The 15,987-nt window shown below is 39.8% G+C and overlaps 1 protein-coding gene across 1 annotated transcript in view; it reads right to left on the bottom strand.

Annotated features, from left to right (window-relative positions):
- Window positions 1-1,695: 1,695 nt before the first annotated feature.
- cnnm2b (cyclin and CBS domain divalent metal cation transport mediator 2b) overlaps window positions 1,696-15,987 on the bottom strand; it is a 35,753-nt gene continuing 21,461 nt past the window's right edge. The window contains exons 2-8 of the mRNA XM_054604286.1: window positions 13,344-13,487; window positions 10,809-10,946; window positions 8,295-8,464; window positions 6,837-6,930; window positions 5,588-5,650; window positions 3,012-3,190; window positions 1,696-2,346 (exon numbers count right to left, since the gene is read on the bottom strand). Of these exons, the coding sequence (XP_054460261.1) occupies window positions 2,059-2,346; window positions 3,012-3,190; window positions 5,588-5,650; window positions 6,837-6,930; window positions 8,295-8,464; window positions 10,809-10,946; window positions 13,344-13,487 (1,076 nt within the window). The 3' untranslated portion in view covers window positions 1,696-2,058. The remainder of the gene's footprint in view (window positions 2,347-3,011; window positions 3,191-5,587; window positions 5,651-6,836; window positions 6,931-8,294; window positions 8,465-10,808; window positions 10,947-13,343; window positions 13,488-15,987) is intronic.

Genomic DNA, 15,987 nt, shown 5'->3' with positions numbered 1-15,987 from the left:
TTAAAACTCATTCCTGTCTTTATGAGGTAAAACAATAAGGGCAAGAAGGTACTAACACAAAAAAACTTCATAAAAAAGAAGATATAGACTTCAAGGAATAGTTCGACACTTATTTACTTTCTTGCCTAGAGTTAGTTGAGAAGATTGAGATGACTCTCCTCATATCTTCTCGTCTAACTCTCAGCAAGAACGCAGTTTTGTGTATTTCCCAAATTGTGAAAAAAATAAACATATATGGACAGTGTTTCTAAAATAAAATTAAATCATTATTTCTCTTAATAGCAGCCAACATTTGTGAACAATATTTTTGATTTTGAACTGAATTAACTCAAGAATTATTAAACATAGATTATAATCTACAATATGTGGGGAGCCAAAACCAATTCATTCAAGTCTAGTCTCTTTAACATTACTTAAAAAAAAAAAATGGGTTTAAGAACTGAACTGTTGGGCAATGTTTTGTGGACACACACATGAATGCACCACAGATGCAAAATTAAAAAAAAATTACAAAAAGTTCACATAAACAGTGGAAAAGCATAGCTGTGTATCATTCATGGACATGTTTAATGTCGAGGTTACTTTTTGTGACGTTGATGATGCTCAACATGTTAGATGAGGTCATTAATACTGTGCAATTATCAAGTTTGACTATGCATAAAATTGGCAAAAATAATAAGACACACAACCTCCACATGCATAGGCATAGCACTTAAAGTCAAGGCAACATTACTCCCATATTGACATATAGACGTTGTGTTTGAGGTCAAAGGATGCAAAAAGAGACAAAGAGAAAGAGTGACTAAGGACAATTTTGCGTGTGGATGGCTGCAGTTTAGCATAGTTCAAAAAACAAATGTACATATACATACAGTACATACATACAAATATATCTGTCAATTTATAATACAGTGATTTTTTTTAAAATTCATAATCATCTCTTAAATAAATTGCTGTTCATTGCACTTTGTTAAAATAATTAATTATATGATTTCTCTTAAAGGCAATAGTGTGATTTTTTTAAGGTGAAAAAGATAGTGTACCATAAGCCTGATTTAGGATAATAGTAAAAATAACAAGATCTGTAATATACATACTGTATCTGTAAAAGACCCTCACCTCCTCATATACATGAATGGATGTTCGTCTCCATATATGTAGCACGTCCTTTTTTGATATGACACGCGTGCCCCACGCACACCTTTGTGTACATGCTCGTATGCCACTTTATGTCATATCATGTCTCCACGCGTACATATATACATACAATATTATAAAATAAATAAATACAGGAAAACATTCTTGGTTCGTGGTTTAACGGTTTCTTCCGAAGCGGTTTTTGGTGCAGTCTTTGACCAACCGTTCTGCTTGTTTAGGTTTGAGTCCTCGTTGATGGGATCAACATTCGACTGAGCTTCCCTGAAAGATGCACTGGTGGGGGAGTTGCATTTGTGTTCGTGTGAGAATGTGACTGTGTTTGAGTATTTGTGTGTATGAGCAAAAATAGTCTGTGTCCAGTGTAAGAAGGGGGGACCAAAGTCTTTGGCCTGAGGAGGAAATACAGTGTGTGTGTGTGTGTGTGTGTGTGTGTGTGTGTGTGTGTGTGTGTGTGTGTGTGTGTGTGTGTGTGTGTGTGTGTGTGTGTGTGTGTGTGTGTGTGTGTGTGTGTGTGTGTGTGTGTGTGTGTGTGTATAAGACAGGGACAGGGTTTGCATGCACTCCGTTGTCCTCTAGTCCAAGTCACTGCTATGAAAGTGTCCCAAAATAGAAGCTCAGTCACAGGCACTGTCCAAGTGCACCCTCCGTAAGAGGGTGTAGTACAGCAGGGATTCTGACAGCGTTCAGGTGGGGGCGTTCAGGGTGACGCAGCACCCGTCTCCCCCACTGCCCCTCCATGAAAGGGTCTCACTGACTGACTGGGGGGCTACTGGTTGGAGCAGAACCCTCACTCCACCCGCCTCTGCTTCCCCACTTTCCCTCATCTCCGTCTACGCCACCGCTCCGTGTGTGTCCACGAGACAGGGTGGAGGGTCTGGGTCTCCACCGGGCTCGGCGAGGCTAGATGGGTCCCTCGTTGTGGGCGCTGTGGTTGCTCCTGCTGAGGCCCACACAGTTCTGCTGCTGGTTGAGCAGGTGGGACGTCTCGTTGGCCACGGATACGGACACAGCCGGGGTGGTGCTAGTGGTGCTCGCTGTGGTGGTGAGGACGACTACAGCGGGGGTCTCCACTCCGTCATGGAGCTCCGTCAGCGTGAGCTCGATCTTAGTGAACTCGCTGTCCGTTGATTGGGGTGTTTTGTCCATCCGTGACGCCACTACGGCGTTCTGGTACTGTTGCCGCGTTACCTAGGTAACAGGGAGGATGAAAGCATGATGAGGTCGAATAGTTGGGGGTTGTGAATGATTGGTATTGAAGGACTGGAAGGTCTCTGTAGGTAGTTCCAGAGCGACCTCACACTTTTAAAATCAGTATTGAAAACAAATTTTGAAAAAAGATTTTTTTCATTTGTCTGCATGTGTTTGATTATGTGTGTATTCAGGTTGGTTTGTTTGAAATATGAATGTAAAATGTGTGTTGTATTTTCTTTCTTCCGTTTTTTTTGCATTTTGTAATCTCAGTTTTTTTTTTAAACCAGTGCTAAAAATAACTTATTGTTATTATTATTATTATTATTATTATTATTATTATTAATATCAGTAGTAGTAGTAATAGTATTATTACATACAATCATTTTGTCAAACCTTTGTTTATTGCCCCTGTAAATACAAACTATTGAGCTGCTTTAAAATTAGACAGTAATTAATTAATTACTTAGTTAATTAATTCATTATTTTGATGAGTTGTCTTCACATGTCAGATTGTTTCTTAGACTTTTTATTTTTTATCCTTTTTTCAACTTTCCAAATGAATCTATTAATAAATTGACTAGTAATCATATGCAAAAATCTTCTAAACCAGCATTTAAGTATTCACAAATGTGCATTTCTTGATCACCTGCACGTGTTCTCACCTTTATATACTGCAGGTCTGTGCGCGCTCTGACTGAGTAGTCGGGTACGTAGATCTGCAGGAAGGAGTTGAGCTGGTTGTTGCTGCTGCCGAGAGTTGGTGTGATGGCGTCTATACGATCACTCCTGTTCAGAGAGTCGGAGTGGTTGAGTCCAAACGGCCGTGGAGGAGACTTATTTTCTGTAAGGAGGTGATGGGAGAGGAGAAAACATTTAAACCCCCAGCCAGAAGTAATGCAAGGACATGCAGAAGTATCTCAGAAATAATATTCATGCAACAAAAAGAGTTGTCTGTCGTAGTCTCCTCTCTGCTAAAGGTATATGCTGACCTGTCATCTATTCTGTCTTCCCATTGTTGTTTGTTACTCTTGGCTGTCATATCCCTTTAAAAAACTCAGCAAGAACAACTGCTTGTGGAGATTCCTTATAGGCATAATTTGAGAACAAGGTGAGGACTGTGCAGGGTTAACCTGATCTCGTTTGGCTTTGAGAATTTACATATTTTTAGCGACACCAGCAGCATGGCTCTGGGTGGCAATGTTGGTCTGTTGGTCAGCTGGTCCACCATTTTGGTCCATACTGAAATATCTCATTAACTAATGGTTGAATTGCCATTCAATAAGATGCAGATATTCATGGAAAATGAGTCTTTATGATCTTGGTGATTCCTTGATTTTTATTTTATAGCGCCACCATGAGATTCAAATAGGTAGTTTTGCTATAAATGTCCTCACAACTATTAGATGGATTGATATGAAATTTGTAACAGATATCCATGTTCCCCTTTGTATGAATAACTGGTGATCCTCTGACCTTTCTTCTAGTACCATCATCAGGTCAAAATCTGCTGGTACAGTTGTACTTTTTTTTAAAGCTAATCAGCCATAGTTGGCATGTAAACACTACACTAAGAACATGTTAAACATTATTCCTCCTTAGCATCAGCATGTTAGCATTGTCATTGTAAGCATTTGTGCATGCTGATGTTAGCATTTAGCTCATAGCACCGCTGCGCCACAGTACAGCCTCACAGAGCTGCTAGCATGGCTCTAGACACGTAGTCTTGTTAATAAAGAGAGGTGTCGGTCATCAATCACGTGTTATTCTTTCACCTTCCTACTGTATTAATTGAATATACTTTATATGACACTTGCTATTGATCCATGTTGTTTTGTCTGGTTATGTTCTCTGAATATACTGAACCTGTTAATCATACAGTACATCATCTATTCGCACACATTATGAAGAGTTTGATAGCTCCAAATGTGAAGGACACTCGTGATGTACCAGCTCTAACTCACGATATTCTCTGAAACTACTTCAGCTGATCAACAGCACGATCCTGTGTATTGGTGACATTTTTCAAGGTCATATTTTTCCAGCAGGCATAGCTCCTTGCTGTGACGTATGGAAATCTCATTTCTATAAGTCTTTAGGTGAGGGGAGTTTCATACAGCATGTATTGAGTCGGTGGTCTCCAGTGATGCTGCTTCACTCTATGTGCTACTACATAGAAGACTTGTTCTGTTTTTTTTGTATTTTTTAATTAAAGCGAGATTATTATTTTCCACTTCTTAAAGAAGCCTAGTGAAAATCACACACAATAAAGTGGAAACGGCTTGGCCAACGCTAATGCTACTACGCCGCCTGGAATGTATGTAATCCCATGTCGGAATATGTGTGCGAGTGTGTGTGTTTGTGCAGACCGAGCGCAGTGGGCCAAAGACTTGGCATGTGAACTCTTGCAGATTAGTACTCCACTTTCTAGGGGCCGCAGGGGCCAGGTCAAGGATACACACATAATGCATTCACGTACACGCAGAAACACACTCAAACGTGTGCACAGCGGGGCGCCGAACTGGGTGACAAAAACACGTTTAGAGGTGCACTGTAGGTCAGTGCTAAAGAGAGGAAGATAGTGTATTTGTTCAATGGCATTTCCGGATACATGTGGGTGTGTTTGTGTTCGTGGCAGCATGTCCGTAGTTGTGTATGTGCGCTCTCTCTCTGCGCACATGTGCATGTGAACATATGTGTGCGTGTGTGTCTTTGTATTATGCGCTCAGCGGTGTCCGGCAGGGGGCTGTAGCTGTAGGTCTTGTTTATGTAGTCAGAGGGTTAAAGGTTAGGGGCGAGGGGGGCGGAGCCTGAGCGAGCTCTGGGGCCTCCAGTCTCCAACTCCATTCAGCCCCTTGACTAATGGCTCAGGGGATGACGGTGTTAAGTCTCGATCTGAAACGGTTTTCCTCTCTCCCTCTTTCTCTTTCACTTATCAATGCATGAATGTACAGTACATGTTGCATTTCGGTACAAACTGACTTTTAAGCATGCAGCAGTCAACCTCTGTTTTTGGTCACACAATACTCACATATACGATGATGATCAAAACAAGCTAACACTTGTGTTAGTTAACACAAAGCATGCAGGGTTAAACTTTGAAAACAATCTTTTGTACAACATTTCAATTGGACCCAACACATCATGATTATTTTTCACATCTAACTAGTCGACGGGTCGATAATAGTATGTTATCACATGTGAGGATGGGTGTATGTATAGTAAGAAAAGGCCACTGTACCTGGAGATCCTGCTAATGATTCAGCCCTACTGACCACAAATGTACGAGACAGGGACAAAGGCACTGTGGGGAGAGGAAAGATACAAAAGAAAAAGAAAAGAAAGAGGAGAGTCTGTCAAAGCTGAGAAATAATCAGTGCAACAAACATAGTAGATTAAGATTAAATCTGGTATTGAAGCATCAGCAGCACTAGTATAACCAACCATTTGTTTATGCATGATAGGAACTTAACTGCTACTGAGCATATAAGTCGAAGTAAATTCAGATCATGCCTTATAATAAAATATTTCATTTTTGCCTGCAGAGTGCACACATGACAGGAAGGTTGTTCTACTATTTGGCCAGTAGGTGTCTCTCAGATCTCACCACCCATGTGAATCAGAACAGTTGAAAAAGGTTGAGAATAGTACTGTAGTTTATGAATGAACTGAAAGGACTCACTAGCTGACGCTTTCTCATGATGTCACTAAAGGACAACCCTGTCAGTCTTACAATCATTGTTCATTAGCATCAAATTGAATGTAGGCTTTTAATCACAAAAGGTCCAAAACGGATCTTCACTTTCCCGGCTTGGTGACACAAAGGACAATGTGAAGGCAGTGGACGAGGCAAATTTGATGTATAATGCTGCAAAAGGCTTTTTATCATCTTCATATCAAGCAATGTGTATAGATGTTGAAGCTAAATCAAAGAAAATGTAATAGCTAACTGTTCTCTGTACAATCAAGTGTTGATATGAGTTCCTAATACCAAAACAGTACTTAAGAGATAAGATAAGATAATCCTTTATTAGTCCCGCAGCGGGGAAATTTGAAAATTTGCTTCTCTTGATGTTATACTTAAAGAAATATAAAAATGTTCTTTTTTTAATTCAACACAAGGAGCTTAAGTTCCCACATGTTAAATGAGGTCACATGCACAAACAGAAGCAGCTGTACATTAACTTTGCTGAAACAAAATACAGTCCTAAATTGGCAAAGTTGTGTTTCATCAGCGATTGTCAGAGCAAAGAATAAATAAAGAGCAGTATTTTGGTAGTACACATTTCAGTCAGCAATAAAAGAGCAGCTCTATTTTGACGTATTTTTATCTGACATAAGCTAAAGTAGATCCCAATGTGACTGACTTACATCTTTAAAAAAGAGAGAAGACCTGCAAACAAAACGGCATTATTTAAGTTTACTGAAAAATGAATGACAACTTGATTATATTTTGGACAAAACCCAGGTGTGTTGGTCAGATATCTTACCTGGCGAGGCTGTCAGAGCCAACATCCCATAGAAGGAAAACGGTCCCGCTTCAAACTTCATCCCCTCTTTTCCTGCCTCCACCTCCACTTTCCCCTGTGACAGACAGATCCAGAGATGAGTAAGAACAAAGAGTCAAATACACTTTATGTGCATTTTTGTATCTATTTTTTTAGACTCTACATTTAATCTTACACTTATTTTTGTCTAATTAAGTCTCAATTGCAGATTTTCAGTTTGGAGCATTAGTGCTAGGTTGTGTTAATAACCCTTTCTATTTAGGATTTCCACTACAGCTTTGCAGCTACGCTTTCACGCTATTCAAAATCTGCCACTTTTCCTGCTCAGATGTATTTATTCATCCTGCCCTCCCGCTTTCTTTTTTTCCTATTTACTACTTTTAGAAAATCCGTTCTCTGTTTAATAACTCACAATCTACTCTAAACCCAGTCTCAAGGGCAGTGACCCCACACTTGTCCAACCTGGACCTCATTTGATCCAGGGCTGATACACATATTGACTCAGTGGACTGATCGGGGGAAATATACAAAGCATGTGAATGTTAGTAATATTTGTTTTTATAGGTTATATTTTCACTGTGGAAAAATTGCTTTCAACTCCACTTTAGTGCCAGTGATTTGGGACGTTCCTTAACCTTAAACCCTTTTTAAAGACATGATACAAAAAGGAAAACTCAGTGTTGGCACTGGCAACATATTCAGAGACAGAGTCGACATTCAGACCAGACTGTAATGCTACACGAAGAAGGTCAACGGCACTTGTTTTGATCTGCTTTTGAAAAAAATAATTGTAACTCGATAGCAGGATTTATTTTAGGTGTCAGCAAAGAGAGCGTGGCAGGGAGAAAAAAAGAGGGATGGGTACACAGTCTCACTACTGACTCTACACTGTCTTTATTCAGTATTATGAAATTAGGTTCATTTACAAGATGAAAACAAAGAAATACGTATATTTCACTTTCTATTTGTGGTACTACTGTCATCAATCGATACAGTTCACCACCTCTTTTAGTATTTTTTGTGTTATAGTGAGTGAGCCAGACATTTGAATAACTAAAGAGCTGTTTATCTATGGTATTGTTGCTTGGTTTAATCCAAACTGCCTTGCAGTACAATCATACCATGCATACCTTTTTCGGATGCGTTGCCCCTGTGGGAACAAAACCTGTAGTACAGCTCTGTTAGATGGATGGCTATACTGTGAAAAACTGTGGGAACAAGGAGAACAATAGATTGTACTGTAGTACTAACAGCATCATGTCCCTGTCTTAAATGCGTTTAGTGCAATGTATAGTGTAGTTTGGTTAGGGTACAAATATTGTTATTGCTCTCTTTATGAATGTAATATTGTTTGTGCTGTAAATCGTTTCTAATGCGGGAGGCGAGCGATGGGTCGGTTCTTGGACATTTTGGACTTGGTACCTCATTGCGCCCACACACCTGCAGTATGAGGATGAAATAATCCACGGGCTTGTTCCTGTGGTAGAGGTAGTGCTCCGCCGCCCGCTTGTTCTTCTCATCGTATTTCAGCTCTTGGATGACGAGTGGGTGCTTCAGCAAACGCAGCAGAATCTTTTCTGACATTTGCAACGGTGCGAACGGCTCGACCTCTAAAGAAACAGGGAGAAAGAGAAAAAGCTGTGAGCAACAGCAACTATAGCCAAATACAAACACAGAGGGCTGATACCAATATCAATATATGAGACCTTTAAAAAGTTAGTGATATATTGGCTAAAAGTATTTTATTTACACAACAAATAATTATATATATTTTGTAATTATAAATGACACATTTTAAAGTGTTGGAGTGCTGGGCTGACAATACAATCAACTTAATGATGTGTTTTATTGACAGTCTCACTCTCTCAACAGGAGTAAACAATTATTAACTTAAGAATTATAAGGCCTTCATCTGAATGACTGTGGGGTATAAAAGTGTTACATAAATCTACTAGAATAAAAAAAACTGGAATAAACCTTTGCAAAATGTATATTCTGTTCAGTTTATCATCAACATCACAGCTTGCCAGATAACTTGGGGGGTTGACCAAAGCGGTTTCATTTTTTTTTTTTTATCTGATTTTATTGGCATATTTTTGCATTTTATGGGCTGTACTTGTAGTTAGTTGTTGCTGTTCAGGTAAACATATCTTGTGCTACATCCCTACTGTACAGGCTAATATTCTCTCATCTACTTTCTGCATCAGGTCCACTTGAACAACTCCCATCTAAGTCATGGACCACTATTCACCCTTTATTTCTGTTACTGCTCTAATGACACAGTATTGGCAGCTGTAGCCTACTATTTATATTTTCTGTCTCTGGTCCCCTAATAACACTTGAGATGCTGCTAAATTTGTTACGTTTTTGTCGGCTGAGTTTTGACAGCAGGACTTGAAGCTCTGTGGTGTGAAATTCTTCTTTTACTCTTGTGTGTCATGAACAGAGCTGAGCAAGTAGCCTTATATGGCAATTATATGTCAATTTTGCTGAAATCTCATGATTTCATTGCATTCGTCAGGTTTAAACAAGCGATTTACGACAAAATCTCAAGAGTTCTTAATAGTTTGATGAATGTGACTTGGAAACCTCATACCAGGATCCCTTAAAGTAAAAAGTATGAGTTTTGATTGAGAAAACAAAAATGTTCTTGGATGGGGCCCAAAACGTTTCTTAATATTGTAATTTCACAATTGTTATCCTAGTCTACTCTCTGTATATATATGACACCTATTGTATGTTTGTCCTTCCTGAAAGAGCTATTCTGTACTCTGTTGCTCTTTATGAGGTTTATTCCAATAAATGTTTTTTTGTAGAGTTTTTCATTATTAAGAATAGAGGGTGTTGTATTGATTGTAAATCCCTTTGAGGCATATTTGTGATTTTGACTTTTTGATTTTAGACTTAAAAAGAAAAAAGGAAAAAAAGAAGATACTACATATGCTTAAGCAAACTTACCAAAAACTCATTCATAACTTTAAAACACTGTATCCAGATTGTGACTGGTCTGCTTTAACCACCTAATGGGCCAATCAGCTCCTTCATCTGAGCGGCGATGATATGTGTCAGCTGGCTGCTGGCTCCACCACCAGGAACTAAACTCCCTAATAGCCTTTATAGGAACTTAATCAACGCTTAGCTGCTAGGTCAAAGTTCTGAAGCAAATCCAACTGCAATGAAACATCGTCAACTGCTGCTGCTGCTGCTGTAGTAGTGCTTGGGTACTCAGCAGCCTGTTCGGAAATCCATTTCCCAAGGGAAAGCGGGTGAAATATTTCACATTTTACACTAAGTATGTCAACTTGTGTGAGAACCCCGATCATAGGCCAAAAATGCTGGACGTGATGTCACTGAGGAACGCGTGTAAGCAAACAGGGTGGTGTTTTTAAAGCTGTGAGCTAAGATCTCAACAGCAAATAGTCGCCTGCGTTTTTTTGGGAACTGCGCGCCGTCTGCACAGACATCCCGTGCCGCGCTCCCGAGAGGCCTTCCACCTCCTCTCACACACACACACACACACACACACACACACACACACACACACACACACACACACACACACACACACACACACACACACACACACACACACACACACACACACACACACACACTTGTTGTGAGTCATCCCACAACTCATTCCCTCACACACACAAACAACAGATACCCATTCTACACACATACTCACTCCTCCATGCACCAACTTGCCCAAAACTCAAAGCCCATATGGGCACATGCACACACAAACAGCTCACACACACACACACACAAACAGCACACACACACACACACACACACACACACACACACACACACACACACACACACACACACACACACACACACACACACACACACACACACACACACACACACACACACACACACACTTTCCCCACAGTGAGGGGCTGAGGGCACACTGGGGGAAGTCAAGCAGCAACGCGGCCCACTTGCCTGTTGCTAGGAAACGCAGGGTAGCCAGCAGAAGCTGAGGTGATATTTTAACCTTCATTTCATTGTCGGTAGGCTTGAAGGCCGAGAAATCCTGCTTCCTTTCCCGATGGGTGATTTTCTTCTTCGTCTTGTTGTCAGCTGAGGAGGGAATATGAAAAGTAGAGCGTAAGACACAAACTAAAACTTTTTCTGCAGCAGCACTATGTCAATCCACGCCACTCCACAGACACTGAGCAACTCCTCCGGGTCGTAGGGTGACTAAACTTGAGTTACCCAAAGCTTATTGCTTTTTCCGGAAATGAAGCCGTGGCGATCTTCTCAGAACTAAAAGAGAGCTATAGGGGGCTACACTGTTAGCTTACCACATTCTTAACATTACTTAAAGCCATATGTATTAGGGCAACAAATAGACTGGCACATACTCCATGTCTGCAGGCCTTTAATGGTACCATTAGAGGGGTAACAATACAGTCAGCTCATGTTTTGGTATGATACATGAAACAGGGTTTTTTAGTTTGAAAGGGATGAAATGCTTATGACATTTTTAAGTAAAACAAATAGTGACTGTACAAAATATCTATTCCTCTATGTGAAAAATAACTAACTATTGTTACCTAAAAAATTGTATTGTGTTGTAGGTATTGGTGCACAACGCAAATACAAGAATCACTTGAATGAAAACATAAAACAGTTCTGAAGCATAACAAAAATCTAGTTGGAGTAATAGTCTCAAAACACCTCAGCTGGCCAGAAACCTTAAATGAAACACGATCACACAAACAGATTTTACATTTCTGGGGTAGGATGAGGCCATTTTTAAAGCTGCTATAATCAGTATTTGTATATAAACAATTGTCTACATGTAATGTGAAAGGGATCACCTAAAAAGATAAACCCAAAGTTTTAACATTTTTCAGCTCATTTTGGGGGTTTTCCTGCTTCAACTTTACTCTTTTGGTTCAGTCTCATCGCTTTCATCATCGTTGTTTCCAGACGTAGCAGGCAGCTATTTTCATTAATAAATTTATAAAAACCAACAGCACTCTACCTGCTCAGCCCTGAATGGCAGAGAGACAAAGTTGCTAGCTGGTGAAGATTTAGTTGCTAAAGAGCTTGACATTTTCTCAGGAGTTGGTGGAGAGCAGACCAGAACTACAAAAAGAGATAATATTGTCAGATGGACACAAACACAACACCCATGGATGTTAATGTCTCACAGTTCAGTGTTAACGTAAGACAGTTTAAATAAGCTTTATTTGATTTCTTAGATTTTTTTTGTCTTCTTGGCGCAACAGAACAAGTTGTAAAATCAAGGTAAAAGTAAATCATATTTTGTAAATTGTGATGGCTAATGTGTTAGCAACCACTTTCTTGTTTACACCTCCAGCAGACATGGAGCAGGGAGCAGCACCAACATTCATTCGGTAAATTCTCCACTATGTTGACAAGCTAGTCGCTAAATGTGTCTGTCTGCTGTTTGGTGATGAGCATGTGGTGCACAATTAATCTCTATAAACATATTTATGCATAGAGTTTGGTACCGGATGTAGGCCGAGTAGTGTTGACCAATCATGTTCATGCAGGCTTTTGGTTGCATGCTGGGAACGCATTGCTTGAAACGCAATCTTGGAAACGACTGGCTATTGTCTAGTGACGATTTAGCTTTTTATTGGCTTTTTTTAAAATCTGCAGTCATATGTAGTGTAACCTGGTTACTTTCTAATCAGACTTTAAACAATGATCAGCACATGGAAGAGGAAGTCTTGGCCCAGGTTTCGTTATCAGCTGGCTACGCTGCAACCCCCGAAACATTTGCCATTGCTCCCAGAGGATAAATAGTCATCAGGCCGGTAGCCAATGTGTTCTGAGATGGGTGTGCAGTTGGTTTCTCAAAGCTTTTTCCCCTGAAAACAGCTGCCTGCTGCATCTTGAAACGGTGATGATGACAACCAAAACAGAAAAAAGCTAAAATACTCAGCAGAGCAGAGAGAAAGTACAGGGTCAGGTGACCATCCTCTGTGGATTCAACACTATGAGCGACACCTTTCACATTACATGCAGCCATTAGATTCTTTGTTAAAATAAATATATTGATTAGTGCAGCTTTAATTTTGCACTGTAATAGACAGTCAATTAATGCAAAAGAGCACCATTCAGTTTTAACAACTGATCACATTTAGTTCAAATGAAAATACATTTTCAGCTCTACTATGTCTTTTGTCACATTTTCATTCATGATTCATTGTGCCATAACCTTTTTTAATTAGTCAATGGCCTATTTGGCCTGTTTATTTGAAAAACCCTCCAAAATTACAATAATGTTCATTTAGATAAATTTGCCGCATGAGTTAGACCCACATTAATTTGGTTTAAATGGTCAAAGTGTAAAAGATCCATCAAATAGAGTCTTACTGCTGGGCTTGGATCAGTTTATAACAGGTCGAGGATTTTAGACTGGTGCTCCTACTGTGACAATTGGAGATGCCTCGAGGCCTTACAGTCTAAGGGGGTATGTGGTTCAAGAGGGGAACCTACTGTACAAGTCAGTCTCGTCCAGGATCTCCGACTTGATGATTTCTTCAATAACGTCCTCCAGGGTGACAATACCCAGGACCTCGTAGAAAGGGTCTCCCTCACCCTCATTGTTCACCCTCTGAACTATGGCCAGGTGGGATTTTCCTAACAAAACACACACAAACACAGGTTATAAAGTTAGGGTCATATAATGATAAAGGGAGTTAAATATAAGTCAGGCAGTGATGGAGGTACAAGGGAACAAACAGGCAGGAAGGGACACACATGGCTGTTTCCACTTTGATCCATTTTATAGAGAATTTAACATTGAGTATCCAGGATAAATATTATATACATATTGTGTTTTATATTTTTATACAAGAACAATTCATCACTCATGTCATATAGAGTTTTGGCTGCCACTGAGGCTGCAGCGTGTATTACAGCAGTCTGACAATCCAGATCACTCACAGAGCAGGTGATATTAGGTTCTTGGTCACTGTATCACATCATATGTTAAATGACCAGAGATGCAGCAGGACAATGGTAGTTCAAGTGTTAACAGTGCCAGTAGAAACAGCCAGAGAGACGGACAGTCTGACAGTCAAACAGTCGAAGTTTCATCATATGAGACCCTCAACCCTCCCTCCCTCTACATCTGTGTTCCCAGGATCCTCCTGTGAGCTGCACCAACTGGAAAAAAAAGGAAAAGAAACAAACTGCCGTGTATGCAGAGAATACTGTCAAGCAAAACGCTAAACAAATTCTCTGCCTTTTCTCAGCTTGTGATCATTTAAAAGGAATTTTCCAGAGGCCCAGGCTAATATTAGCCCCTGCAAAATGAAGTTTCCATTCCGCCCCGGCGATATTCTCACCGAGCGAAGGAACAGACTGGGCGAAGCCTCTGCTGTGTGATCAGATTGTCTCGGAATGGGCCGTTTGCATGCAGATACACCTTGGTCTAAATAATGGAGGACATCGGTGCGCTTGTGTGTGAGCGTGTATGTGCGCGTGTCAGAGTGCACAAGTGTTAGGGTGCACAAACGTGTGTGTGTGTGTGTGTGTTTATTTCTGGAGAACACAAGTACATCACTGAGTCAGTGCTCACATGCTGTTTCAGCTAATGTTGGCTGCTTTGGTGCAGACAAGCGCAGACTGAGAGGACTGAGGGCTGATCACCAACAATGTTTTATTGCACTGCAGCTCACTGCTTCCTCACAACGCGGTTGACTGGATGTGAGAATGTTGTGAGCATTAGATGCAGAATTGTACTACTCAGGCTACACCTAATAGGCTGGCAGGGTAAAGAGAGGTATTAATAATGTAAACACCAGAAAACCACCATTACAAAGAGTCTGCAAACAGAAGGCCATATCAATGACATCTTAAGCATGCTGCTTTATGAGTGTTGGGTTTGAAAAACACAAATGGAGCCTCAGTGGGTTAAAGCAATCAGGCCTCAGAAGTCCTTGAGCAGGCAATTACTCTAAACTGCCCAGAGAGGGAAAGGCAAATGGAGTGGGTAAGCAGAGCCCAGTACAGTGAAACAGATCAATGCTCACTTCCTTCTCTTTAATGGCATCCACTCCATTCATGGCAGGTTTTGTAAACAAAGCCTCCAAATGTAGGTTTCCAGGCAAAGAATGTCATGATGTTTAGTCTTGAAAGTATGAACTGAACATGAAAATGTAATAAAAATATACCAGTGAAGTGATTTAATTTAATTTTAAATTATTTGTCAATAGAATCAACTTGTTTCAAGGTGTTTTTCTATAAAGTAACATCCCAGTCTACTGTATTTGTTTCTTGTCATTTAAAGGGAAAGTTTTACATTTTTGAAAGTATTATTATTATCATTCATCCTTTTGAAAGTACAGTAATTATCTTTCATCCTCAATTAGATGAGACAATCTATTCCACTTTCATATCTGTACTGTAAAAATGATGCTACTGTTGGCAGCTTGTTAGCTTAACTTAGCACGAAGACTGAAAACAGGGGGAAACAGCTAGTCTGGCTCCATCCAAAGATAACAAATACACCGTCCAGCTCCTCTGATCACCAATTAACTTATTATATCGTGTTTGTTTATTCTACAAAAAATAGCTTTCAACCTCTTCTACTTAAGTATAAATAATTCTAACAAATACATAAATAATGTTTATGTATTACAATTATCATAACTAAACATGTATATGGTAATGATCTCCCCTATATACACCCACCTGTTATCGCAGGACTGAGGTCTCAAACATAAGTCATGATAACTGAGCAAATACTGTAAAATCTGGTCGAGAGCTCAGAAGAAATCTGGTAGATGGACCTTGGGTTAAGATTATCAGCAAGGTCAGGAATGAACTTTAACACTCAAGAATTCACAGCATTTAAAAGAAATATCTAAGTCCACCAACTAAACAGCTATTAATATTCCAGCGATACTTGGGAAATTAATAACACATTATTCAGTCTTTCAACCCACTACAAAATGGACAAAAATAACAGAAACTTTACTGTAAATGTAATCCAACATCAAAGACGTCAACATCATGAAATCAAAGCTTTATCAATACATCTCTGATGTATGCTTAACAAAGAGTGAGCATTGTAATGATTCATTTAAATATCTTCTGCAGGGATGTAGGATTTAATTGAATATATTTTAAAACT

Source organism: Anoplopoma fimbria, chromosome 9 (genome assembly GCF_027596085.1).
Source record: "Anoplopoma fimbria isolate UVic2021 breed Golden Eagle Sablefish chromosome 9, Afim_UVic_2022, whole genome shotgun sequence".
NCBI lineage: Eukaryota > Metazoa > Chordata > Actinopteri > Perciformes > Anoplopomatidae > Anoplopoma > Anoplopoma fimbria.
Note: the sequence above shows the minus strand (reverse complement) of the source record. Positions and strands in the feature narration are given on the sequence as shown.